Source organism: Drosophila pseudoobscura, chromosome 3, assembly GCF_009870125.1.
Source record: "Drosophila pseudoobscura strain MV-25-SWS-2005 chromosome 3, UCI_Dpse_MV25, whole genome shotgun sequence".
Lineage (NCBI taxonomy): Eukaryota > Metazoa > Arthropoda > Insecta > Diptera > Drosophilidae > Drosophila > Drosophila pseudoobscura.
Window position 1 is genome coordinate 5,396,127 of NC_046680.1, and position 23,712 is coordinate 5,419,838.

The window sequence follows — 23,712 nt, forward strand, 5'->3', positions numbered from 1 at the left end:
GCTTTCATGTTACCTATTTTGTTTCATTGCGTTTATTCCGATATCGATAGCAAATTCGCGGCAGTGGCAAAGGTTGTAAAACAAAGACATTCGAACTACTTCGAATTATTTAATTGATTTTCGATCTTTCCTTTCTTCGCTTTCTTACCTTACCCACACCAAAACAACAACAATGAAAAGACCCTTTTATAGCTGATACTCGAAGAGTATAGGGGTATATTAGATTTGTGGTAAAAGTGGATGTGTGTAACGTCCAGAAGGAATCGTTTCCGACCGCATAAAGTATATATATTTTTGATCTGCATCAATAGTCGAGTCGATATAGCCATGTCTGTCAGTCCGTCCGTTCCGATAAGACTATAAAGCTAGAGCAAACAAATTTTGTATCCATACTCCTGTATGGATGTATGTAAAGAAAAACGGAAGCAGATCAAATATAATATATAACAATATCACAAACGGTTTAACCGTTTAATCACATGTACACTGACTGAGTACCGGGTATAAAGTAGAGGTTTACAACATTCCCGCTCGTTTATTTTTCTGCGAATACAAATAAATACATAGCCAAATTTAGGCAAAAAAATCGTATTCCTCTTTTTATACCTGATACTCAAAAAGAGTATGGGGGGTATATTAGATTTGTCGGGAAAGTGGATGTTTTTATTTCGGACTTTGATGTGCAATGACTGCAAAATCAAGAGGCCAAATAAACACCAAGCCGAAGCCTGTTATGCGCGGATCTCAGGCAGTAACGCAGCACTCCTCCCGTCCAACCGACCAAGGGGCGCAGCCGCATGACGCGCGACGCTTTTACCGAACAGATCGCGAACATGCAGGAAAGATAGATGTTAGACAGAAAGATAGATTCGAGAAAAATTAGAACTGAACTTGCTAAAAGAACTAAGTATTTAAACTATAACTAACTACGAGAAATGTATGTTTATATTAGTGATTTAAGAAGTGGAAGGGTTGTAGATATTATACGGTAAAGGGAATTATAATCAGGTCATAAGATTCTAAGCTCTAACTCCCAGAAGGGAGCGTTTCCGACCCCATAAAGTATATATATTCTTGATCAGCATCAATAACCGAGTCGATTGAGCCATGTCTGTCTGTCCGTAGTTCCGTCCCGATGGGCACTTATATCTCAGAGACTATAAGAGCTGGAGCAACTAAATTTGGTATCTCCATTCTTGTGATATCGCACCGTCACAAGTGTATTTCAATATGACTGGATCGGTGATGATGATCAAGAATATAAAATAAAAAAATACGCTTACTTCTGAGTGTTGCATAAATCTACACGAATTTTAAATGTGTACCAATCCTTATACTCTTTTAGTACCAGAAACAGAAAAAACGCTATATATAAGAATTTTATTGAAGGATTTTTCGAAAAAAAAAAAAACAATTTTGACTTATCTATTTGGATCTCACCCCACCGACTGGAAATTCGATGAATTGGGACAAGATGAGAGTGGAAAGCTGCTAAAAAGACTTTCAAGGGAATCCAAAGATTTTCAGAGTACTGGTAAATATGTAGATTTGATTTTCTTTATTTAACGTTTAAATTGCACCACAATGCTTAGTAAAAACAATATCAAAATAATGGTATGTAGTGATGAAAATGTATCTTAATATTTACATAGATATTGGTGGTTCCTATATTTGATCATACAGGCATTTCATCTGTCGCGAATTTTGAGGTCCTTTCACTGCCGGATTCAGATATTTAGAGCCGGATGCAGAGTTTTTGCGGCTATCCATTTTAACAGACTTATCTTTCATAATGTAAATAGCATGTCGTTCTTGCTTTCGAAATTTTGCTCTTCTATTTTGAAACCATACCTAAAAGGAAGTACATTTTTATAATTACATATACAGTGTTATACAGTGTTAATTTCTAATGCGCTATTTTCCTTATAAAAGTACCTAATATTACTGCTTAGTCTTTGTTCTTTTCACTGAGTTGCCACATATTTATGGGAGATACTAAAACTTTTTTTGTGCGATCTTTTATCTGAGATATATCATGAATAAGCCCAGGATTCTTATATTCAGTCTCCAGCTAGTGCAGCACTCCTATGTGATAGTAAGACCCAACCAGACGTTCAGAGCCTTTGAACCTTTGAAGAGCCAAAAACCGGGTACGCCGACCTATTTTCATTATAGTACGGTTGAACTTAATCGATCATAGATAGCCATCACTTTAATCGCTATTTCGTCAAGGCTAAGATATAAGATAGTCTGGAGGCTATGAATCTATAAAAGCTTAGAGTGATCTAGAAAATAATGCTTTGGAGTTTTTTTTTAACTGTTATGAAAGAAAAGAGAAATTCTGAAAGACTGACGACGAAAAAGGTGCTCAAATACCTACAACTACTGAACAAAAATAAATACCTCTCGTCAACTGCGTGACACAACCAATTCGATCGGATCACTATACTAGTTCATCATCCCGCTATGTACATATACATATGTATAAGGTCAACAACTTTTTGTTCATAGAAGCCACCGATGTTCAAGGGCATTGGATTGGAATATGGAATATGATTTTTTTCTTACCTGAACTCTTGCTTCTGTCAAGTGTAGTTTCGATGCAATCTCCTCTCTTGTGTAAATATCAGGATAATGGGTCTCTAAGAATATTTTTTCCAATTCATTTAGCTGATTGGAAGTAAAAGTTGTTCGAATCCGTCTCTGTTTAGATTTATCAGTCAAGCTCAATCCATCATCATACGCCTTTAAATGAAAATCTGAATAAACAGTAACAATTTATAATAATGCGAGTTTTCAAGTATTTGGAAAATAGTAAAACGTACTGAAAAGTATCGTGCGCTCTTAAAAGCTGTGCTATATAATGTGGGACCCATCGGAATACTAACCGGAGTTATAGGACGCAATGTTATGTGTCGAAGGGTAGAATTCCGAAACAGTTGTTATTTTCGAAAATAGTAAGCTCGATTCTTGATTTAATGAACTCCTCATTGCAGTCTCGTTGGCACATAGCTTGTAGCTCGAGTCAATCATTAAATTATAATGATTCATGTGATTAGCTACGGAGAGTCCTCCATTTGTATTATTATTATAAAAATCCGTATTGGCGTTGTAGATGCAGTCCTTGTCGAAGTTCGCCTTGTTTAGAAATGAAAATTCCATTGTACTGAAAGCCCATATAGGATACAAAATTTGTTCTAAAGGTATTTTTAATGTCCGTTAATGAGTCACATCCCGATAAAACACATAATTATGAACTCGCGCGGAAACACAACTTTTAACTGCCCTTGAATAAATAAGCTTCGATTACGAATCTACCAACTACAGCCTTTGGACAAAAAAGGATGCTGCACTTGTCTCTGGTGAAAGAGATAGAAAATATTTCACTCCGCGTTTGGGGGCGTGTGCTAACGAGCTCCAAACGAACTAGGGGTGGAAATTTTACGCTACAATTTTTGCCATACACTGCGCCAAAGACAAAATGAGTATACATTTTAATATATGAAAAAGGTAAACCTTTTTTTATTTTGTGTCAATTTGATTTTTTGATCGATTCTAGATTTTATTCGAAAACAACACCAATTTTGAATCGCCATTTTTATAAAAGAGGCGAGTACTACAACAAAGGATTCTTCAAATTATTCTTTGAGTGTAATACAATTTACGGTTCTTCAAAAGTCACATTGTGAAGAGAAAATTGGCCCATCTGATAACATTAGTTCTGAAATGCTGAAAGGAAATGTGCTTTTGAGAAATCTAAAAGATACAAAATAGATAATATCTAATTAAAAATTACAAAGTTCAGTTAAGTACATTTTAAAAATTGCTTAAATATTATAGGAATATAATTTCCGTATTAAGGGTAGATGGATTTATTATATATGAACATATATATTTGGACTGTGAGTTTTCTTCCGTACAAAAAGATAACAAAAGGGTATTCAACAGTGTCCTTCAGCATGGAATGCATATTTTTGTATGGCTGTATAATACAACAAACGCAAAGGACTATAATGCTTATAAGATTATTCTTTACGAGAGATGAAATTAGTTCGTAACTTCTGATGGTTTATAGATAGCCAGGGTAATCACGTTGGACAGAATTTTATATTTGGTGGGGGTGTTTTTAGCAAGTAACACAAGTGACAAGTGACGGCGAACGACCTCTGAAAAGTATATCCAATCGGAATAATGATTTGGAGAACGCCCAACCCTTAAACCAGACACGGCATTCCTGGTCCCTAATTGTATGGGCGTCAAATCCTGGTGGGACGTTAGCTGGATTTGAACATCCCTAAAATATTATCCCTGCTTTAACCCTGGGGACCCGTCTTCTTTTTCTATCCATCAATAGACCGCCCATGCAATTACTTAGTTATCCCGAGTGATGGGCTCATCTGTTCCAAGGTTTTCGGCGTTTTCCTTTATTGTCGAACCCAGCTACTTACACGCAGGGAGCTAGTTGGGAACGCCACCTGCAATACAACGCTTAAAGGACAGAAGAAGTCGAAGAATGCTTAAAAGTGGCAGTAAGAGCCCGACCACTAGCCCCACTAAACCGAGTAAACAGCTTTGCATACGATCATCATAAAGACAATAATCTAATATTGAGAGCCATGAAGTCCATAATTCAGTTAGGTCTATGTGTCCATTAATACAGTCATACATATGTATTTATATCTACGTTGGTGCAGTTATATGCATAAAGAAGTACATACATATGTATGTACATATGATTAAATTCCGAAAGGGTTATGTTTTCGTGGTGTATTGTATTCAGACATTTGCATGCTAGAGTGAAGGCTTTTGTAAGGCAGCGAAGCTGAACGAGCTCCTCAATGTTTGTATGAACAAAATCAGAGTACTCTTAAACGAACTCGTTTTAAGCATACCATACCATACCATACCCTTCCTTGACAACTACTATCGAGAACAGAGAAGATTATACTGAATTTTTAAACTTGCCCTGTACAAGCTAACATATCCAAACCATATTTTAAAATGAACGCACTGATCCCATCATTCTAAAACCAAGAAAAAAGGGTCAGGTCAGCACGCTTCCTTTCTGCCCTAAAGGTCGCTAGTGGGCGTAGGTATGTGTAACAACCGACTTGTGCTCAAATAGTCAACGTCAGCCGTTAGTAGCTAGGAGCAACGGAGAGTAACGAAGCGGAAAGCCTTTCCAACCCCCATATGTATAGGACAGCTGCAAAACGATCTCTCGTGCACACGCACATTTTCATATAATTCTACCATGCACAAGTGGCACGAGCTCGGGGCTCCGGCTCGGGCTCTGGATGTGTACAAGATCAGCGAGGCAGAGAGAAAATGCCGGCATTATCTTTTCTATATAGCCACGCTGGGTGGGTTGTGTTGTGGTGGTGTGCCGTGTCTTCTTGGCTTTGGCTCTCTACGTGTGCTCTCTCTTGACGGTGGCCAGCACATTCAGTTGTGCTATACCCGACACTTGTGTTTGACCATGCAGAGCAAGCGGTTAAGCTAAATACTTGTACATTTGTGAAAGTCTGTTCGGTGGTATACATACTAGTATATGTATGAGGAAGTGTTGTAAATAAACTATTATGGATCCTCTGCTTATTGTCATTCTTACGATAGGATTATTCCAAAGAGGTACGGAATTAAAGTGCGAAATGTGAAAAATATTTAACATTGGAGAACTATTTTTAAATTAAGAAATGAAGTCATTTCATCGGGCAAATAAACGTATATAAACTTATATATACACTGAATGTACATTGTACAAACCTTGAGAAAAATAATGACAAATCGGATATCTATAAATACATACATATCATATGTACATGTGCACACAGATAACAACATAAAATACATAGTTTTGATTGACCACGCCAGTAATTGTTCACTCTAATCGGCCATTTCTTAAATACCCTCTTCGGTTTGATCTTAGAATAAAGCAAGGATCAGTTAAGAAGTTATGTGTGATATTTTGTTTTTTTCTTATATCCATCGGGGAAAATGTGCTACACGTGAAAGAGGATTGTAATGTTCTTAAATCTTCAGTCTACTCATGAATAGTAGTGTCCTACGAAACGGATATTTATTATTTCAATATGCTAATGCCGACTCCAGTTTAAGACTATGGCTCTGATTTTAGAGCGGCACTGGTTTGAAATAAAAAAATTAAAACAACAAATGCACATACGTGTATACCAAATTACCAAAAGAAAATATTTTAAATTTATTTGTTTCTGTTTGTTTGTTATTTGGTTCTATTTTTAAGCTAAACGAGCATCTGTTCACTCGATATTTTTCTTTTCGTAAATAAAAGCTTTTTTTCAAAATCTATATACGTATTTGTATCGTATCCATATGTCTGTATATTTATTGTGTATTTTCATGACATATGTAACTACCATAAGCTTCCAAACAATTTTCTGTTATCAAATAGTCTGCAATTAGTAGCATATTTAATTGTTCAGGTGTTCATACCTATAGTAATGATCTTGATTACACAAGTCGGTTAGATTTTTCTTTGAAAAATACGTTTTAGATGAGGGCTAATTTCGCCGAAACAATCCATAATCTCGACAAAAAAAGATATGGCTATTCTCTCAGATGTGAATAACAAAACCTCAAGCAAACTCAGACTTAAACAGCTAAATATTCGGCATTTTATCTTAGCCTTTCTTTAATTTAATACACAGGTGGGCTATGCTTGCCAGCAAAAGATGATTCCCAAACGCAGCTAATAGTCCTTCAAAATGAAGATATGGAACCTACTGTATTGGACTGTGACTATAATATCAAAGATACAGATTCGTTTCTTACCGTGAAGTGGTTCAGAAATGACAAAACTATATATCAGTGGATTCGTGGAACTCATCCTGCGCCCATTGTAAGTACAGTTATGAAATACAAAGGCATATTTTATTAAAAAATATCGTTTACTTCCAGCCTGAATTTAAAAATGATATTGACAGTTCCTATGAAAGCTCTACGGATCCCAACAAACAGTACAGCTCATTGGCTTTAATTAATCCAACAATACACACTACCGGAGACTACAAGTGTGTAGTTCAGACGAGATCGGAGACGTTTACTAGTCATCAAAAAGTGCAGGTCATCGATGTGAGGAACTATACGCTGTATCTGAATCAGAACAAAATTCAAAATGAAACTCAGCTGGAATGCGTGGTATCCAACGTTTTTCCGAAGCCTACCATAACTATCATGTAAGAAATTGAACATGACCGAGTGTAATTATTGATATTAAGATTCATTTTTGGCTTACAGATCGGAAGATGATGATGTTGTTAAAAAAGAGCCCAGAGCTCCAGAGGAAAACGAAGAAGGATACTTTAATGCAACCACGGTTGTTGCAGTATATGATACTGATGATGATGTGGATTCTTATCAGTGTGTAGTCTCTTTTGAAGGCTATTCCAAAAATTTAACCGCATTCGCAACATCCGGATCTGGTGGAGGCCATATCGATTTTAGAATGTGGTTATTTTGTGTTATGTACTTTTTCCTTTCGAAATTGAAAGTCTTAATTTAAATAAAAAAAAATTGTTGATATTTGTTGTTACTAAAACTATGTTTATTGAATTCTATTGCCATGCAACTATCTTTTGTGTGCCTTTTTGGCTTCCCATTTGATTTTGTAAATAAAGATATCTTAACCTGAAATTTCTTTCTGATGTTTGTCGCTCTTTAAACTAAACCTTCCCATCCGTACTGAAAATAACCAGACAGCACAGGCACATCATTTCCTTACCGATCTATTTACTACTATGATCACATTGATATAATTATTTATTAATGTTGTGAAGCAATAATAAAAATAATTAAAAATCATATTTTATTTTTCATCCCTATGTAGTGAAAGTGAACTAGTTTTGCTATATTCTTTAGACCTATGTATATTTATTACGCCTGTAAATTTGAACATGAAAACTAGAGCAACTTTAGTACAGAACAAATGCTTGCGTCGTAATCTGAGTTTGATTATTAATCGAAAATCCTGAAATATCCTGTGATCTATTGATGTGAGGCTAACAATCGTACAATATCTTTTAGCTAATATGCAGACTCGAGTCGTGAATCGGACTTTGAGGGTTAAAAAGGTCTCAGACGAAAACATGATATTTTAATATATCAAATTATAAATATGAATTGAATGGATGGGTCTGCTTCTTCTGCGCTCTGTATTGATAGATTTTCTTTAACAGTAAGCTAAAAAGTAACAACAACACAAATCAAAATAAATCATACATATGTATTTATGTTTTAATAAGAATCTTCATCAAATTTCAAATATGCTCTGTGCAACTTATTAACAAACTCCTTATCGTTTTGGATAAGATAAGTGAAGGCCTGCACAAATCGTGATGAGCTTAATGGCTGCACGGGCTCCGGGTTGCCATTGGGTGCATCGAACATGGAAGGAGGCATTAGGGCCGGCTTTGCTTCAGGCTGGTCTCCCACCAGCAAGCGCCTGAGGCAGTTGCCAGCGTCTTCGTTGGCCATTAATGGAGATCCGATTTTCAATTCACTGAGCAGTGGTAAGGGCTGAGCGTTCAACGACGGCTTCTGAAAAGGTGATAGCCTGCACTCGGAAGGGGCTTCTCTGGTCGGAATTAAGCCTTCATTGGGCGTTGCTGCGCGCTGTTGCTTCTCCAATTGATCCACTGAAAGCGGCTGTACCCGATTGTACTGTACTGTACCCGACTCTGCTGTTGCTTGCTTAGCCGATTCAAAGAACTTGAGAACATTCCCGGGGGTCACATTTTCCGGTTGCATTGACTTGGACTGGTTGTTGCACTGTGCGTTGTACTCCTTTTGGGCTTTGCTCAGCATATTAAATATGCTAGCATTGTCGTGTTTTGGAATCACAAACGTGGGAGCAGCATTAGGATTCGCCACCAGTCCGTTGGATTCTTTATTCTGCAGTAAGCTGTTCACAACACCATTCATGCGGTCGCACTCTTCACTGTTGTAAAACCAAAATCCCCGGATGCGGGAGCGTTCGTTGCGGTAGAGGAGGAACGGGGGCTGCGACTGCAGCTCAAGACTCCCAGTGATTGGCTCCACAAAAGAAGTTGTATTTAGCCTGTTATTGATGAAAATGCTGTGAAAGGGCTCGGCGTTGCGGTGATATATGAAGAAAGCTCCCTCGACGTCGGTCTTCTCCCATTCATTTTGTTCCGAGTTAAAGGTGTAGAACGCGACGTGCGACGACGAGTCGACGATTTCCTTGGCGTATGGATCTATTTTCTTAATAGCTGACAGGTTCATTCGAGTAATGCTTTCGTCCGCCATATTCTTGCCGAGCTGTGGTAATTGGTAATTTATAACTTTTGCAGTTTCCACAATCAAGAAAAGGGGGGGAAATTGACGTCGGCCAGCGAATAAATCTTGTGTTACTCGTTACTAGTGGACGGAAAAATGGGGTATGGACGACAGGCAAAACGGACCGGAAAATGCAGCGAGTGCAAGGTAAAGTCCACCCATTTGCTAAATATACCTTGAAGACAAAAAGCCGATAGTTTTTAATGGAATGATTTAAAAAATCGATACTATCGAGAGTATCTAATTTTTAAAAAGTCATTCAAAGTACCTTTTCATTAAATAGTTGAGGCAAAAACAATCAAAGTCAAAGTATTTTAAATAAGCAGATCAACTAGAAAATAGATTCATTAATTGGATAAAATTATGTTGCTAAAAAGCTAAGGGTTTCAGCCAGATTTATTCGACGGAATATCAAAAACGAGGAATATGTAAGAGAACTATCGAAGTGCCGATAGTGCCATCGATAATACTCCACCTCTATTGGAAACTGGCGGGAACAAACAATAGCTGCTAATTGCATTTTGTATTTGTATTAAAAGTGCATCAACATGCAACAGTCCATAACGTAAATATTGTTCATTAGTTAGTACTCTTTCTACTGCATATTTTGGTTTTCCACAACAGATCCTATTTTAAGCAAAAATCCGATGTGCCGGAGAGCCCTGGCAAAGCCAGACCAGTTTCGAAGTAAGACCAAAAATGCATTTTATTTGAGACAATGCAACTCAAGTGTTTTAACAATTTGTCGTATAGAATTAAGTCGGAGATTGATTTGGCTGAAAATGAACCCAAAATCAAGAGTGAAGATGAGACCTCTGAAGCTAATATTGAAGCAAACCGTATTATTGATCCAAATCCGAGCACAATTGAAGCTATGGAAATCAAGGAGGAGCCGACAAGCAAAGTTGAACGGAAAGTAACAACAATTGGACTGAACTCCACATCTAAAGATAACAAAGAGGAAGTGGAAAACTACGATCCTTCAAACGAAGCCTATCATCCCCTGGAGCACGCATACTGGAAGGCCAAAGCGGTGTAAGTATATCCATTCTCAGAAAAACATAGCTTTCATTTAATGAAATAACCTTTTTTAGGACACCGTATTTGGCGTTAGCTCGAACGTTTCAAGTGATAGAGGAGACCAAAGGCCGCCTCAAGATGATTGATACGTTAAGCAATTTTTTTTCCTCGGTTATGTTAGTTAGCCCAAATGACTTGCTGCCCAGTGTTTATCTCAGTATTAACCAGCTGGCCCCCGCCTACGAGGGGCTGGAACTTGGTGTGGCTGAGACAACGTTAATGAAGGCAATCTGCAAGGCGACGGGCCGTAACTTGGCACACATCAAATCTCAAACGCACTTAACCGGCGACCTGGGCATTGTCGCCGAGCAGTCGCGCGTTTCGCAACGCATGATGTTTCAGCCTGCTCCACTGAACATCAGAGGAGTATTCAGCAAGCTAAGAGAAATAGCCAAGATATCTGGTCAGTCCAAGATGACTCTCGTCTATGATGTCTTTGTGGCCTGTCGATCATCTGAGGCTCGTTTCTTTATACGCTCCCTGATCGGCAAGTTGCGCATTGGCATCGCAGAGCAAAGTCTTCTCACTGCTCTTGCAATTGCTTTGGTGAAGAAAAATCACATTAACGACTGCAAGGTCAGCAAAATAGTCGACGTTTACAAAGATGAAATAACGGAGACTACGTTATTGCTGAAAACAGCATATAGGTAGGTACACAAGTTATCAGTATCTACATATTAAAATACGTACTTTCTAGCCAATGCCCCAACTACGACATTATTATTCCTGCAATATTGAAGTATGACATCAAGGAGCTCCAAGAACGTTGCCCCATGCACCCAGGCATGCCGCTGAGGCCAATGCTCGCACAACCAACAAAAGGAGTTCATGAGGTGTTTGAGCGCTTTGGAAGCATGCACATAACGTGCGAATGGAAATACGACGGCGAACGAGCCCAGATTCACTGCAACGAGCGGGGAGAGATAAGCATATTCTCTCGCAACTCGGAGAACAACACGGCGAAGTATCCGGATTTGATTGCCAGGAGCAAAGGTTTCCTTAAGGGTGCAGTGCAGTCTTACATTATTGATAGCGAAATCGTTGCCTGGGACGTTGAGCGAAAGCAGATTCTGCCATTCCAAGTACTCAGTACGCGCAAAAGAAAAAACGTGGACATTGAAGAGATCAAAGTTCAAGTCTGTGTTTACATATTCGATCTTCTGTATATTAATGGTACGACCCTTGTCACAAGTCCATTATCCGAGCGCCGCAAGCTGCTGCTAGAACATTTCCAGGAAGTCGAAGGTGAATGGAAATTCGCCACAGCTCTGGACACTAACGATATGGATGAGGTGCAGCAATTTTTAGAGGAATCAGTTAAAGGTCGGTCGAGCATCAGTGTAGCCATTTCCAAATATTAGATCGTTGATGTTCTTCCAGGCAATTGTGAGGGACTCATGGTCAAGACATTGGATGAGGAAGCCACGTATGAAATCGCAAAAAGATCAAGGAATTGGCTTAAGTTGAAAAAGGATTATTTGTCAAATGTGGGCGACTCGCTTGATCTTGTTGTAATTGGCGGCTACAAAGGAAAGGGACGACGAACCGGGACCTATGGCGGATTTCTGCTTGCCTGCTATGACACCGAAAACGAGGAATACCAGAGCATCTGCAAAATTGGGACAGGTTCTATTTAATTTTATTAGTTTTATATTTAGATGAATCTCATTCACTAAATTGACTTCTTTCAGGGTTCACTGATGAAGATTTGCGGATACACTCTGAATTCTTAGGCAAACATGTCATACCCAGTGCCAAGTCATACTTTAGATATGACTCAAGCCTGGAACCGGACCACTGGTTTGAGCCGGCTCAGGTTTGGGAAGTAAAGTGCGCAGACCTCTCCCTTAGCCCCATCCATAGAGCAGCCATAGGCATCGTTGACACCGAGCGGGGTATTTCGCTGCGATTCCCCCGATTCATTCGAATTCGAGATGATAAGAGCAGCGAAAACGCAACAGATGCCAATCAAGTAGCCCACATGTACCAGTCGCAGGATCAGGTTAAGAATAATCAGAGGACTTGTACACAGATGGATATGGAGAGCGAGTTCTACTGACGCAACTGCCCCATCCCAAGAGTGAATGTTCATTTATTTAAAAATAAACATATTTTTCTTATTTCACGATGGCCGGTTCGTTTGCACTGCAGCTATTTTCTGAAGACTTGGAGATACCCTGACAGGGCTTTGACTTATTGCGACGACCTGGCCTCTTGTTTTTCCTTGCCGGCTTCTCCTCAGCTAAAGAAACCTCTCCATCCGAAATTGGCTCGTCGCGCGATTTGGAGACGTCTTTGTTACCGTTTTGAGACTGATCTCCCGATCCCTTACGAACGCGAGCCTTTGGCTGATATATTGCAATAGAAGGACGATCCTGCAACAAATAATATGATCATTTTTATTTTTTTCAAATTAAATGTTAGGGTGTTTGGTAATCACCTTATTTCGAATGCGACGCTCTTCGGATGATCGAAAGCTTGATTTCCGCGTATCATCGAAACTTTTTGACCTAGATGGACCGGCCGGCTGAACCGTAGTAGCTGCCGAATTGTCGTTTTCCGATTGATCGCTGACAGCTTGAACAGTTTTCTTTATGGTATCTGGAACGCTGATTTCTTCCTTCGATTTTGGCTGCGCTGCTTCCGAACAATCACCTACATTCGTTTTCTTGGACGCTGATGGAAGCTCTTCACATTTTTTCAAATCAAATTTGCTTTCCTTTCTTAAAATAGCAATATCTCTTTCTGGCTTATTCGGATCTTTCTGCTGTTTCGATTTTTTACCATTTTTATTGCTGAAAGGCTTTTCCCTATCGGGGTTATCTTGGCGTTCAGGATTCTTTATATCTTTCTGGTCACGTTCGCGGTCCAGCTTTCGCTGCTCATGCTCTTCACGTCGACGTTGATCGCGCTCCGTCCGACGTTTTGACCGCGAGTTCTTTGCTCCTTCAGTTGTCTGATTTTGGGATTGAGCATCTTTAGTGCCGCCTTTGGGCTTGGTGCCAGTATCCTTTCTAACGTCAGCAGTGGATTCTTTCGGCTTACTGCTTTCCGACTGTTCCATTAATCTGACTTGCTTTTGCTCCTCGCGGTGTTTCTTTTTCTCTTCATTCCGTTTTCGGGCTTCTTCCCGCCGCTTTTCCTTTTTGTTAGCTAGGTATTGAAGCAAAGGGGTGGACCTCACCCTGTCGTCAGATTTTCGGTCGAACGTCAGGTCGATCTTAACTTCACCTATGCGGCTTGCCTCTTCTCTTTCATCAGCCAGCTTCTGAATAAAAGCCTGGTAGTGCGCCTCGGCCTCAATCGTGTTTACCTTGTCATCAGTTCGGGACTTGTTCTTAAGGAAGCACTGGAAAGGAGCATACTCCACCATGGCATGGTATTCAACGCCATATTGATCAACGAAAACGTATCCATCAAATCGATCTCGAAATTGCAGAAGCTCGGTGTTATCCTTTGGGGTCATATCGATGTATGCCCGGCATGTCGCGTCATGACCCAGGGACCAATCTGCTTGGCAGTAATAGTACGAGTCGCTTTCCGACGGCAACGGCCCCACTTGATCCAAGAATTCCTTCTCCGTCATTGTCGGCGGCAAATGCCGCATCACTATCTTGACGGTCGGATTACTTTTTTCCTTCCTGTCTTTTCTCCTGTTTCCTCGCGATCTCTCTGGCTTACTCTCAGGATTACTAGCCTTTTGCTTTTCATCTTTATTTTCTGACATGTTGCCCCAAAATCAAAACAATGCTTGCTACGCAGTGTGACCGGGGATTTATCGTTAAAATATACTGTATCATTTTAAAAATATACCATAAATATACTGACGAATTCAAGTTCAATTATACTTATTCCTCAATTTTGATATTCCGACGACTATTACTAGCTAGGTAGATCTCTCAGTCCTGCCCACATAATTTTATACAATTGATGAATCAATTTTTACTTGATTGGCTTAATTTAAATACTTGCTTTTATTGGATTTTTATATACCGTTGAAAATGAAATTTAATAGATTGATGAAATTGACAAAATATACCATTATAAAGTATTAAAAATACCGGAACCAGCAGAGATGCCAGGATTCGTTCAGAAATGAACTACTTGTTGTTGTCTCACAAAAATCCAATGCTATTCCAAAATATTCTTTACTAAATTCACCTTGAGCTGGCTCACCTCACGAAAAATAGATCAAAGTAAAGTCCAATTATTCCTGGCGCATCGCATCCATAGTCAACAAATAATGGACATGCATGTGACCACTGTTAACGTGCAATCGTACGGTTCGTCTTTAAAGTGTTGTGTTTGTGTGTACAACCGGGCACGTATGTTGCAAGCCATGCGAATGCAAAGGACTCCGGAAAACGCAAATGGAAAACTAGAAGAAACATCTAAAAAAACTCCAGATTTGTTGTGCAATTGCAAGGTGCAACGATATTGCAGTGTTGCCCATCTTACTGAAGATCTCATGGAGCACCGCGACTTCTGCCAGATTCTAAGGGAAGTCCAACAGGTGGAGAGCATTTCATTTCCTCATTTTCTGCAAGGAGTTGTTCTGTCCCGTACCATGCTGAACCAGGCCATTTCTCAGTTAAAGCTCATCCTGAGCGTCAAACTCCGGCGTCCTCTCTCCTTGCGCGAGAAAGAAATAATTGGAAATCCTGGTTACTGCGTTATTTGCTATCGAACCACGCCTCTAAATTCTTGCGCAGGATGTGAGGGCGTGGCCTACTGCTCTGAGTACCATCGGCAGCTCGACAAGGATAATCACACGCCGAAAGTGTGTCGAACCCTAGCCCTCGTCTACAGCCCCTACCGACTGCTCGAATCAAATCAATTTCAAATCAAAGAATTCCATAGAAGCAGCATCCTTCAAGAGACCAATCTTGTCGAGGCATTTTACAATGCTACTTTGCTAATGGTGAACGACAGCCCAAACAATCTTCAGCAGTACGATCTGCTTGCTGCTTGCTCTTCATTTAGTACCGTTTGCACCGTTTGCCTAGCTTTGACCCATTTGACCATTGTGGCTGAACCAGATAAGGCTGTCATCGTGTACATTGTGGGAGCAACCAGTGAATGTCTACGCTACTTCGAAGAAATGCATCTAAAATTCTTCTTTCTCCAGTACGAAAGTGTACAAAATTTGGAATTGTACTTTATTGGAAACATGATAGAGGCCCAAGAATCTGAGGAGTCAATTATTTGCGTAGGAGATCTAAAAAGAAAGGTTCTTAAACGGAATGTTCCTGGTACGTTTACAAGTTTTTCAAAGACGACCAAAATAGATCCCACTCTGATTATAATGCTTCAGCTCGATTTAACAGGGATCGGAAATATGACCCCTCTTCTTGTTGGCCAATTTTATCCTCGTTCTGTACAGATAGAGGAACCAGATGATCGCTATTGGCCGGAATGTCTCATTAAGATTCTTCAAACATATGGTGCGCCAATTTGTTTTACATCTTTATCAAAGGTGCTAGCACTTTCCAATTATTCAGTATTCAACGATTTGGCCAGAGAGAACAACATTGTGATTAAACGATCGTACAATATCACTAAAAATCTCTATCGTGGAATATTGCCATTGCGCAATCATTGTGCCGAAGACTCTGAAATGATAGTGTACAACAACAACTATCTTGAGGTGATGTTTACGAATCCAAAAAACTGAGATATTATTATGCATAAGACTAAACTCTTTGAAAGAGTTAATATCGACAAGTATACAATTCGTGTACTTAATAATCAATAGATCTAGATCTAGATCTAGATGGTACCCACATAAGGGGTATACAAAGTTGGCTTTGTTTAAGAGTTATATAAAATTCTGTTATATTCCATTGCAATTTAATAAATATCTATTTTTAAGAAAAATATGTGAACAAATACGTTCGCATCTGTTACACTCCATTCTGAAATATGTGAACAAAGACTTGCTTATCTGCTATATTTCAATATAATAAACATCGTTGAACTTTTAAATTGTATATTTGTAGTGCTCAGATTCGCCTCCATTTTAGGTGACCCCGAACGCAGCCCATGCCATAATTTCAGACAATTTTTGTAAATTACATTATTGGTAATTTATTAGACAAATATAATTTGATACCTAAACTATAGCCTATAAATGTATTAAGTATAAATGCTCAGCTTAGCAACGTGGCCATTAACATATTTTAGAAAGAACTAGGAATTCAAGCTTAATTTTTCGTACTCGCGGTCGTACGTCGCGTTTTAACTGAATTTTGTAGTCTGGAAAACTTAAATATTGGAGACGATACCGGTCTAAGATGCCTTCTTTGAAATTACAACAATTAGATCAATCAGCCAATAAAATGACTGATGAAGGTCTCCTTCGCAAAGATATGGAGCTTTCGTCCAGGACTCTACTTTGAAACCACAGTTTTCCAGGAGGTCCATAAATTTTGTGGCCTCTTCTTCGAAAGACGCTGGTCGTCCGTTGTTACTGCTTTCTAGGAGTGAACGAATAGGCAGATGCGAGGAATTTGTCTCAACATAATGCATATATGGAAGCACTAAGGCTATGACCGCTCGACCCGCTGGTGCGAGTGTATTGTGAATATCTTCCAAAAGTTTGAATGGGTCAAAACATCTATCTAGTACGTTGAGGCATAATATCAGCTCCATGTTTTGCAAGTCTCCAATCTCCGTAATCACATTGAAATTGAGTTTCTTCAGTCTATCTCGCATGGTCCAGCTAGCTTCCGTGGCAAACACTCTGAGGCTAGCATTTCCACTTAGTTCAGCCACCGTGTTGGCCACTCGTAATGAGATTTCGCCGTCGCCGGCACCAATATCCAAAAGCGTAACCTAAAATACATTCGTAAAGTATTTTTTTCCAACATAAGTAAAATGGTTTGATCAAACCGGCTCCGATGTTGCGGAAAATCCTCCAGCTACAAGCAACTTGTTGAATTGATCCTCTGATAGAATAAACATTGAGCCACGCTTTAGAAAGCCATTGATATCGGTTTGAGTCATGAAAAACTGGAGAATTGACCGGGCTAATGCGTGCCATAAATGCAACCATATGTTTGCCGACAGTAATTTGGTTCGTTCCAGCCAGTGCACTGTGGTGCTATCCGGTTGCTCAAGGGCCACAAATTTCGACTGAAACCTGGGAGGCAACGCGTGAGCCAATGAGTACCACTGGAATTTGGAAGCAAGCAACTATTAGATCTGATCTGTTCAACAATCATAAAAACTCGGTCCATACCCTTCGGGTGTCTATGCTGTCCAGGGAGTTGTCATTGTGAAACTTAGCATGAATAACTCGGGCTAGAGTACCTCGCGGACGATAAATAGCCATCTTAATAGCTCATTTACATGTTCTTGTCTTATTTAAGCTTTCCTCTTGACTTTTTTTATTTTAATCTTATCACAATTTACTTTATGTACAAATAATCTCCTCGCTAACTAGAGATGGCCGATATATTTATACATCGTGCATTGTATGGTCCATTGCACTACGTTTCAAGACCAGTGTAGTAAGGTAAACAAATTATTGTAGCGTTTAGTCTACCAGTGGTATTAGTGAAGAAGCTGTGACTCTTTTGTGCCAACACGCGCAACAGATTTAGATTAGCCAAAAACCAACAGAACATATCTAAACCAAGGCATATATTTTTCCCGCTCACATTGCACCCTTCTCCCATACGGTTTTTATAACTGGTCTCACTGCCTTAACTTGAAGAATAGTCCACCTCGACCATATTTAAACCAATGTGACATGTTGATAATTACATGAATATGTAGTTGATATGTAGGAAAACTACCATGTAAAAAAGTTAATTTTGGAGAAATTTTGTTTGATCTTTTTTGTTGAAACCATATTTTATATGCAGTCCAATAAAGAGAAACTGAAAATTAGCCAATCTTAGAGAAAATTGATTAATTTATTGGAGAAAATTATTTATTTAGTGCTGAGGCATCTATCTAGATAGTAACACTGTACCGAATACGAAACAGATGCAATAGTATTATGAGGTAAGGTAACCCACAGGTGAACTTTTTTAGTTCGTTCATGAACGACCCAACAACACAAAATTAATGTATACAAAATAAAAGCGGTGAATTTATGTTGTTTTTACATTAAGCGCAAGGAATTAATAAAATAAATGAATACACACGTGGTGGTGAACGCTGAGGAGAAGCCTGCGGTTGGCGATGAACTTCCATACTCGCCAGAACAGTTTCCGGGAAAGGTGTGCTGTTTATGCAATCTCGGAGAAAGAAGTGCCTTGGGCCAGGGGACGATTCTCCAACTAAAGGCTCCCGCGGACATAAAAGATGAATATCCACCTGATCGGCTCACAGAAGATGGGAGTCGATCGTATTATGGATCTAAACAGGAAGCGGCTTGCACTGCCGAGAGCAACTATGAATTGGACAAAATCGGGCAGGCGGAGGTCGTGCATCCTTCAAAGTTCCTCGACGAAGGATTCGTTTATGTGCATCGAATGTGTGTAATGTGGTCATTGCGTAAAAGCCAGATAGCCGACTCAGATGCCGCGTATTTTGTGAACCATATTGGCGAGTTCTTAAAACAGAAATGCAACTTCTGCGGCCGATATGGAGCCTCCATCAATTGCAAGATGAATTGCCGCCAAGTGCATCACTGGCCGTGTGCCGCTGCCGCCGGATGTCTGTTAATATTGGAGAGCTTTACAGTATTTTGCACTGAGCATTTGAGCCAAGTGCCTTTAATATGTAAGATTTAAAGATTAGTTACCATCCCTTGACTGTTGAACGATGAATTTGTCGCACTGTAGGTAGTGACAATAACGTTGAGTGTCTATCATGTTCTTCGTTGGGGGATCTATCGAAGCTGATAATGTGTAGCACCTGTGGAGACCATTTCCATTCCACCTGCATCGGCTTGGCCAATCTGCCAGGTAATGTTCTTACTTCAGCTCTGATTCTTTTCTCATTCCGTGCCACTTTTTTTGCAGACACTCGCTCTGGATGGAACTGCGCTCGCTGTACAAAATGCCAAATTTGTCGACAGCAAGACTCGAATGATTTGAAATACGTCAAATGTGAGCAGTGTCAAAAGATATATCACGCCTCGTGTTTTCGACCCGTAATCTCAGCAATTCCGAAATATGGATGGAAATGCAATGTAAGTAGGATGTTAATATATATGTTCATATGCATGCTGGTATGACATTTTAATATTTTAGCGCTGTCGAGTCTGCACAGACTGTGGATCCAGAACTCCCGGTGGTGGTAGCTCCTCTCGTTGGCATAGCCACTACACCATCTGCGATTCTTGTTATCAACAGCGAAATAAAGGATTTTCATGCCCGATTTGTCAAAAAGCATATAGAGCAGCATCACATAAGGAAATGGTTAAATGTAGCTGGTGCCACAAGTATGTTTAAAGCATTGAGTCGTGTCCTGCATGGTTTCGTATTGTACATTTATGTATGCAATCTTTTTTAGGTTTGTACACAGTACATGTGATGAAGAAGCAGACCTTACGGCTTACCACAAGAAAAAAGAACAAAATCCTGACTATGATTACATCTGTCCGAACTGTAAGCAAAATTCTTCTGGCCCTGCCCAGCCTCAACAGCTGATTGACTCGATCGTGTTAACTACCATGGACTCCTCAGCAGAGCAGTTGAGTGTAAAAGACCTAGAACTTGTTGATCCCTTAGAATCCAAGCCTATTGCGGATGTGTCCACTGATGATGTTCAGAAGATGCCCCCCACTGGGAAGAAGAAGATGTGTCTGTCAAACGTACGCGGAAAGAGTGGAAAATTTCTCCATCGCATGGGCGTACTCTCGCAAATAAACAAAAAACGCAGCACGCGTGGCAAAGGACGGACGATTGTGCTGCCAAACCTGACAAGCGATCGTTATGCAAATCGAAATATGGATGCTGACCTAACCAGCGACAAGAAAATGGTATTATGCTCTACTCGCGACAAGTTCACGCTGAATCAGGATATTTGCGTGATGTGCGGTTCATTGGGTATTGAAAGTGACTCGGTAATGATCACCTGTGCCCAGTGCGGCCAATGCTATCACTCGTATTGTGCCAGTGTCAAGCCTTCTAAGGGAATTCTACAGAAGGGCTGGCGTTGCCTGGACTGTACGGTCTGCGAGGGATGTGGAAAGAAAAATGACGAAGCTCGGCTTCTTCTGTGCGATGAATGTGACATTTCATACCACATATATTGTGTCAATCCCCCACTGGAGACAGTTCCTTCTGGCAACTGGAAGTGTTCCTTCTGTACGCTGTGCCAAAAGTGCGGGCTGAATCCCACGGAAAAGAGTGATTATGGCGACTCCAACATGCCGGAGTGCCCCTCATGTACCAGCCAATCGTCGTGTTCAGTGTGTCGGAATCCTTACAGTACTGGGGAAATGATAATTCAGTGTGAAACCTGTGAGCTCTGGTCGCATTTCCTGTGTGACTCTATAAACGTTCAGCTCACTATTGAGTACTATGACCAAAACGTGTACAAGTGCTTGAAATGTCGTTGCGCTGGAAAGCCGCCGTTATCATTAAATGATGGAAAACCCGGTAGCTCCACACAGACACAGACCAATAAGGTTTCAGCTCATCCAGGCAGTGGAGCGGGTGGGGCAGAAGGAAAGAATGCAAGTGGCTCGGATCAAGGCCAAATGACTTTGTCAAGTGATCTGGTCGAGAGCACTCCAGAAGCTATTCATTGGATAGACAATGTATGTCTGAGTGAAAATGGATTAACCATGATAAAGTCCCTATCCACTGAGATCAAACGCAAGAGAAAGATGCGACAAACAATTGGCAATGGCAAGGACTCTCAAGGTGATGCTGCGACTGCTGAGGAAACTCAGAGTGAGAAGTACAAAGACGGCATGGTCTGGGATGGCACGGAGAATCCCATTCCTGAAGGTTTCACTATTACCACAAATGACGAAGGTGTGCATATTTTGCGCAAGAAACGGCAGCGCAACTTACAAAAATTAGGCATTGGTGGGTTCTCAGTTCGCAATCGAGCTCTCAAAAAGGACAGTGAAGATACACCAGTGGCCGACCAGCTGAATGCGATTATGGTTATGGACAAGAAAAAGAAAATAATACGCAAAAAGCAGAAAAATAAGCTAATCGAAGCATATCCACCGTACTTGCAAGAAGCCTTTTTTGGAAAGCCTCTATTGGAATCTGGCGAGCTAGTGCTAGGAGAATCGGACTCTTCTGATGAAATAGACGCATCAATGAAAATGTATTTTACGCGTGTCGAAGGCATAAGCCCCGATCAGGAGGCGTCACTGGTGAATAAGAGTCCTGCAAAGTCGTTGAAGAAGGTGAAAGCTGAGAAAAATCAACCTGAAAATAAAAATGCCTTGACAGAGCAAATATCAATTGGACCAGGACTACAGCCGAAAACAGCGAATGGATCTACAGCAAACGTTTTTGGTAAATAAACGAGCTATTGCTGTTATTTGAGAATGCAATTTTTAATGCGTCAGTTAATATTCTATTCACAGATCCTTCACAATCAGATTTATCTAATACTGTGCTGGCCAGCAGAAATCCATTAGATTCCTTGGCATCGCCAAATATTTCAGAGTTAGACGGTATGAATACGTCTGTAAATTCGGTTACATCATCTGAAAATATGGAAAAGCCAATGAGGTAAGCGGATACTTCCAATTTTGGTGAGGTAAACTTCTACTTTTTTTTATATTTGCAGGGAATCACCCGTTGTCTTGGTGGATAACTACGCTATGCCTCAACAGATTGTCCCGGATCAGAAGTTCCACAATCAGATATATTTGCCGGGAAATGTGGTCGCTAATCCCGCTCAGCAGCTACACTATCACTCACAGCCGGATCTCTTGAGTGCAAAGAATGCGAATAAGCAGAAAATGCAAAGCATGATGGCTCAGGTGTGTTTGCAGACCGAAAAGAGAGTCGAAGAAGAGCCTAAGCCTGTGGAGCCCGTCACGGAAAGTTTGAATGCTGGAACACAGAAAACAGCTGAAAAAATGCGCAAGGACGAGGGTAAAGCCATTCATTATACATCTTATTTTCAATATATATAGCGTATTTCTTGTTAAAGATCTTGGTCTTATGGCCACCATTTCGGCTGTACTATATGCAAATACTGAGCATCCGAATCTAAAGGATTTGTTTCCGAATTGGAACGATCGCTGTAAGCAGATTCTAAAAAGATGGCGCTCCTTGTGCAACGAAAAAAAGGCTCCGTTTTTACAAAAAGCCAAGGATAACCGTTCGGCACTAAGGCAGAGACGTGAACAGAACAAGATCCCTTTGCCAACAAAGCCTCAAAAGCAAGAAGACATTGGACGCGCATGGAAGCAGCAAAGTAAAGTGAAGGAGGAGCAGTCGAATATGTTTGTCACTTATAGTAGGTATACTATTCAAAATACGTTCGTTTTAAGAAATGAATCTCCTCTGTTTAGATGGCAATACATATGACTCGTGCTATGTGGGTGGCCCACCGCCAGCTACAGTTAACCCGCACCTTGCGACTCCAAGTTTAAATGAAAATCATGTAGTCAAGCCCCCGATGCAAAGAGCAATTATTCATGTATCACCAGCATCAACATCAAACACTGTGAAAATGTCCACGGTAGACAACCGATTGGATTTGAATTCAGTTTACGGACCCGAACCAATCGGAGACAAAAAGCTAAGGAATCTATTGCAGAAAAATAGCTCAGAATCTATGCTAATAGGAACAAATTCTGAATTATTTTTACAAAATGATGTTCTGCGGCTCGGCATGATGTCTAATACCCCACTAACACAGAACAATCCGATGCTAAGTGTTACCGGAAAAGCACCGCCAACGGATGGAAGGAGCTTAGACCAAGATGTGAAGATGAACGAGTCGCAGGAGGGCACAGCTTCTGCAGTAGAATTAGAAAATGTTGGATTCGGTGATCTTTTGGGAGGCTTAGGGGAGGGCGATGATGATGATTTACTGAAATCGCTAACCTCCGAAATAGGAGATGACTTTAACATTCTTGAGTATGCGGACCCCGAACTGGACGTTAATGTACTGAACACGTTGGACTTTGATGACAATGAAAAATGTTCTGCATAATCTTTATCTGTTTGGATAAATACGAATGTGTGTGCAAACCAAGAGGATAATGCTAATTAATAGCCGAAAAAAATTGAATTACAAGATTTAAAAAGATATTGTTGGTGGTAATGTTACTTATATATCATGTTTTCTGCAATTTTTAAAATAAAACTTCTTTTAAAATAATCTAAATAAACTTATGTTAAGTTATTGGGCTTATAC

The 23,712-nt window shown here is 40.0% G+C and overlaps 8 protein-coding genes across 10 annotated transcripts; 4 read left to right on the forward strand and 4 right to left on the reverse strand.

Moving 5' to 3' along the window:
- Positions 1–1,529: 1,529 nt before the first annotated feature.
- On the reverse strand, positions 1,530–3,727 carry PHDP (Putative homeodomain protein). Its single transcript, XM_001360188.4, has 3 exons — positions 2,889–3,727; positions 2,569–2,759; positions 1,530–1,851 (listed from the first exon to the last, which is right to left on the reverse strand). The coding sequence occupies exons 1-3, from the start codon at positions 3,160–3,162 to the stop codon at positions 1,666–1,668; spliced, it is 651 nt and encodes a 216-aa protein (XP_001360225.1). The 5' UTR covers positions 3,163–3,727; the 3' UTR covers positions 1,530–1,665.
- A 1,711-nt stretch (positions 3,728–5,438) lies between these two features.
- On the forward strand, positions 5,439–7,671 carry LOC4803513 (uncharacterized). The gene is made up of 4 exons (XM_001360189.4): positions 5,439–5,631; positions 6,687–6,877; positions 6,937–7,214; positions 7,276–7,671. The coding sequence occupies exons 1-4, from the start codon at positions 5,583–5,585 to the stop codon at positions 7,538–7,540; spliced, it is 783 nt and encodes a 260-aa protein (XP_001360226.2). The 5' UTR covers positions 5,439–5,582; the 3' UTR covers positions 7,541–7,671.
- A 569-nt stretch (positions 7,672–8,240) lies between these two features.
- On the reverse strand, positions 8,241–9,428 carry DCP1 (decapping protein 1). Its single transcript, XM_001360190.4, has one exon. It carries the CDS (start codon positions 9,301–9,303, stop codon positions 8,272–8,274), a length of 1,032 nt encoding a protein of 343 aa, XP_001360227.2. The 5' UTR covers positions 9,304–9,428; the 3' UTR covers positions 8,241–8,271.
- Positions 9,429–9,760: 332 nt separating this feature from the next.
- On the forward strand, positions 9,761–12,538 carry DNAlig1 (DNA ligase 1). The gene is made up of 7 exons (XM_001360191.4): positions 9,761–9,898; positions 9,958–10,020; positions 10,087–10,368; positions 10,428–11,060; positions 11,111–11,736; positions 11,794–12,039; positions 12,105–12,538. The coding sequence occupies exons 1-7, from the start codon at positions 9,882–9,884 to the stop codon at positions 12,470–12,472; spliced, it is 2,235 nt and encodes a 744-aa protein (XP_001360228.2). The 5' UTR covers positions 9,761–9,881; the 3' UTR covers positions 12,473–12,538.
- On the reverse strand, positions 12,417–14,197 carry Upf3 (UPF3 regulator of nonsense mediated mRNA decay). The gene is made up of 2 exons (XM_001360192.4): positions 12,854–14,197; positions 12,417–12,788 (listed from the first exon to the last, which is right to left on the reverse strand). The coding sequence occupies exons 1-2, from the start codon at positions 14,138–14,140 to the stop codon at positions 12,531–12,533; spliced, it is 1,545 nt and encodes a 514-aa protein (XP_001360229.3). The 5' UTR covers positions 14,141–14,197; the 3' UTR covers positions 12,417–12,530.
- A 294-nt stretch (positions 14,198–14,491) lies between these two features.
- On the forward strand, positions 14,492–16,398 carry LOC4803517 (uncharacterized). 2 transcript variants are annotated; one of them, XM_001360193.4, is made up of 2 exons: positions 14,492–15,665; positions 15,741–16,398. In XM_001360193.4, the coding sequence occupies exons 1-2, from the start codon at positions 14,657–14,659 to the stop codon at positions 16,085–16,087; spliced, it is 1,356 nt and encodes a 451-aa protein (XP_001360230.4). In that variant the 5' UTR covers positions 14,492–14,656; the 3' UTR covers positions 16,088–16,398. The 2 variants fall into 2 exon arrangements, with proteins under 2 accessions (XP_001360230.4, XP_015039137.2); XM_015183651.2 differs by having other exon boundaries at positions 15,728–15,934.
- Positions 16,399–16,484: 86 nt separating this feature from the next.
- LOC4803518 (methyltransferase-like protein 9) lies at positions 16,485–17,869 on the reverse strand. The gene is made up of 3 exons (XM_001360194.4): positions 17,654–17,869; positions 17,305–17,586; positions 16,485–17,247 (listed from the first exon to the last, which is right to left on the reverse strand). The coding sequence occupies exons 1-3, from the start codon at positions 17,744–17,746 to the stop codon at positions 16,702–16,704; spliced, it is 921 nt and encodes a 306-aa protein (XP_001360231.3). The 5' UTR covers positions 17,747–17,869; the 3' UTR covers positions 16,485–16,701.
- Positions 17,870–18,199: 330 nt separating this feature from the next.
- Positions 18,200–23,682, forward strand: Lpt (Lost PHDs of trr). 2 transcript variants are annotated; one of them, XM_015183652.2, is made up of 10 exons: positions 18,200–18,423; positions 18,534–19,146; positions 19,209–19,331; positions 19,389–19,558; positions 19,620–19,810; positions 19,882–21,851; positions 21,923–22,070; positions 22,129–22,439; positions 22,498–22,806; positions 22,862–23,682. In XM_015183652.2, exons 2-10 carry the CDS (start codon positions 18,555–18,557, stop codon positions 23,506–23,508), a joined length of 4,461 nt encoding a protein of 1,486 aa, XP_015039138.2. In that variant the 5' UTR covers positions 18,200–18,423; positions 18,534–18,554; the 3' UTR covers positions 23,509–23,682. The 2 variants fall into 2 exon arrangements, with proteins under 2 accessions (XP_015039138.2, XP_001360232.3); XM_001360195.4 differs by lacking the exon at positions 18,200–18,423 and having other exon boundaries at positions 18,439–19,146.
- Positions 23,683–23,712: the final 30 nt, after the last annotated feature.

Coding starts and splice junctions, on each gene's coding strand:
- LOC4803517 (XM_001360193.4), top strand. CDS start 14,657: ATGGACATGCATGTGACCACTGTTAACGTGCAATCGTACGGTTCGTCT. Junction 15,666..15,740: donor TCTTAAACGGAATGTTCCTG/GTACGTTTACAA, acceptor TCGATTTAACAG/GGATCGGAAATATGACCCCT.
- LOC4803518 (XM_001360194.4), bottom strand. CDS start 17,746: ATGGCTATTTATCGTCCGCGAGGTACTCTAGCCCGAGTTATTCATGCT. Junction 17,587..17,653: donor ACAGCATAGACACCCGAAGG/GTATGGACCGAG, acceptor TCCAAATTCCAG/TGGTACTCATTGGCTCACGC. Junction 17,248..17,304: donor TTTCCGCAACATCGGAGCCG/GTTTGATCAAAC, acceptor AATGTATTTTAG/GTTACGCTTTTGGATATTGG.
- DNAlig1 (XM_001360191.4), top strand. Junction 10,021..10,086: donor AAAGCCAGACCAGTTTCGAA/GTAAGACCAAAA, acceptor TTTGTCGTATAG/AATTAAGTCGGAGATTGATT. Junction 10,369..10,427: donor TACTGGAAGGCCAAAGCGGT/GTAAGTATATCC, acceptor AACCTTTTTTAG/GACACCGTATTTGGCGTTAG.
- PHDP (XM_001360188.4), bottom strand. CDS start 3,162: ATGGAATTTTCATTTCTAAACAAGGCGAACTTCGACAAGGACTGCATC. Junction 2,760..2,888: donor CATTGCGTCCTATAACTCCG/GTTAGTATTCCG, acceptor CTGTTTATTCAG/ATTTTCATTTAAAGGCGTAT. Junction 1,852..2,568: donor TGACAGAAGCAAGAGTTCAG/GTAAGAAAAAAA, acceptor ACTTCCTTTTAG/GTATGGTTTCAAAATAGAAG.
- Upf3 (XM_001360192.4), bottom strand. CDS start 14,140: ATGTCAGAAAATAAAGATGAAAAGCAAAAGGCTAGTAATCCTGAGAGT. Junction 12,789..12,853: donor AGCGTCGCATTCGAAATAAG/GTGATTACCAAA, acceptor TATTTGTTGCAG/GATCGTCCTTCTATTGCAAT.
- LOC4803513 (XM_001360189.4), top strand. CDS start 5,583: ATGGATCCTCTGCTTATTGTCATTCTTACGATAGGATTATTCCAAAGA. Junction 6,878..6,936: donor GAACTCATCCTGCGCCCATT/GTAAGTACAGTT, acceptor GTTTACTTCCAG/CCTGAATTTAAAAATGATAT. Junction 7,215..7,275: donor AAGCCTACCATAACTATCAT/GTAAGAAATTGA, acceptor TTTGGCTTACAG/ATCGGAAGATGATGATGTTG.
- Lpt (XM_015183652.2), top strand. CDS start 18,555: ATGAATACACACGTGGTGGTGAACGCTGAGGAGAAGCCTGCGGTTGGC. Junction 21,852..21,922: donor ATCTACAGCAAACGTTTTTG/GTAAATAAACGA, acceptor TTCTATTCACAG/ATCCTTCACAATCAGATTTA. Junction 22,807..22,861: donor GAATATGTTTGTCACTTATA/GTAGGTATACTA, acceptor TCCTCTGTTTAG/ATGGCAATACATATGACTCG.
- DCP1 (XM_001360190.4), bottom strand. CDS start 9,303: ATGGCGGACGAAAGCATTACTCGAATGAACCTGTCAGCTATTAAGAAA.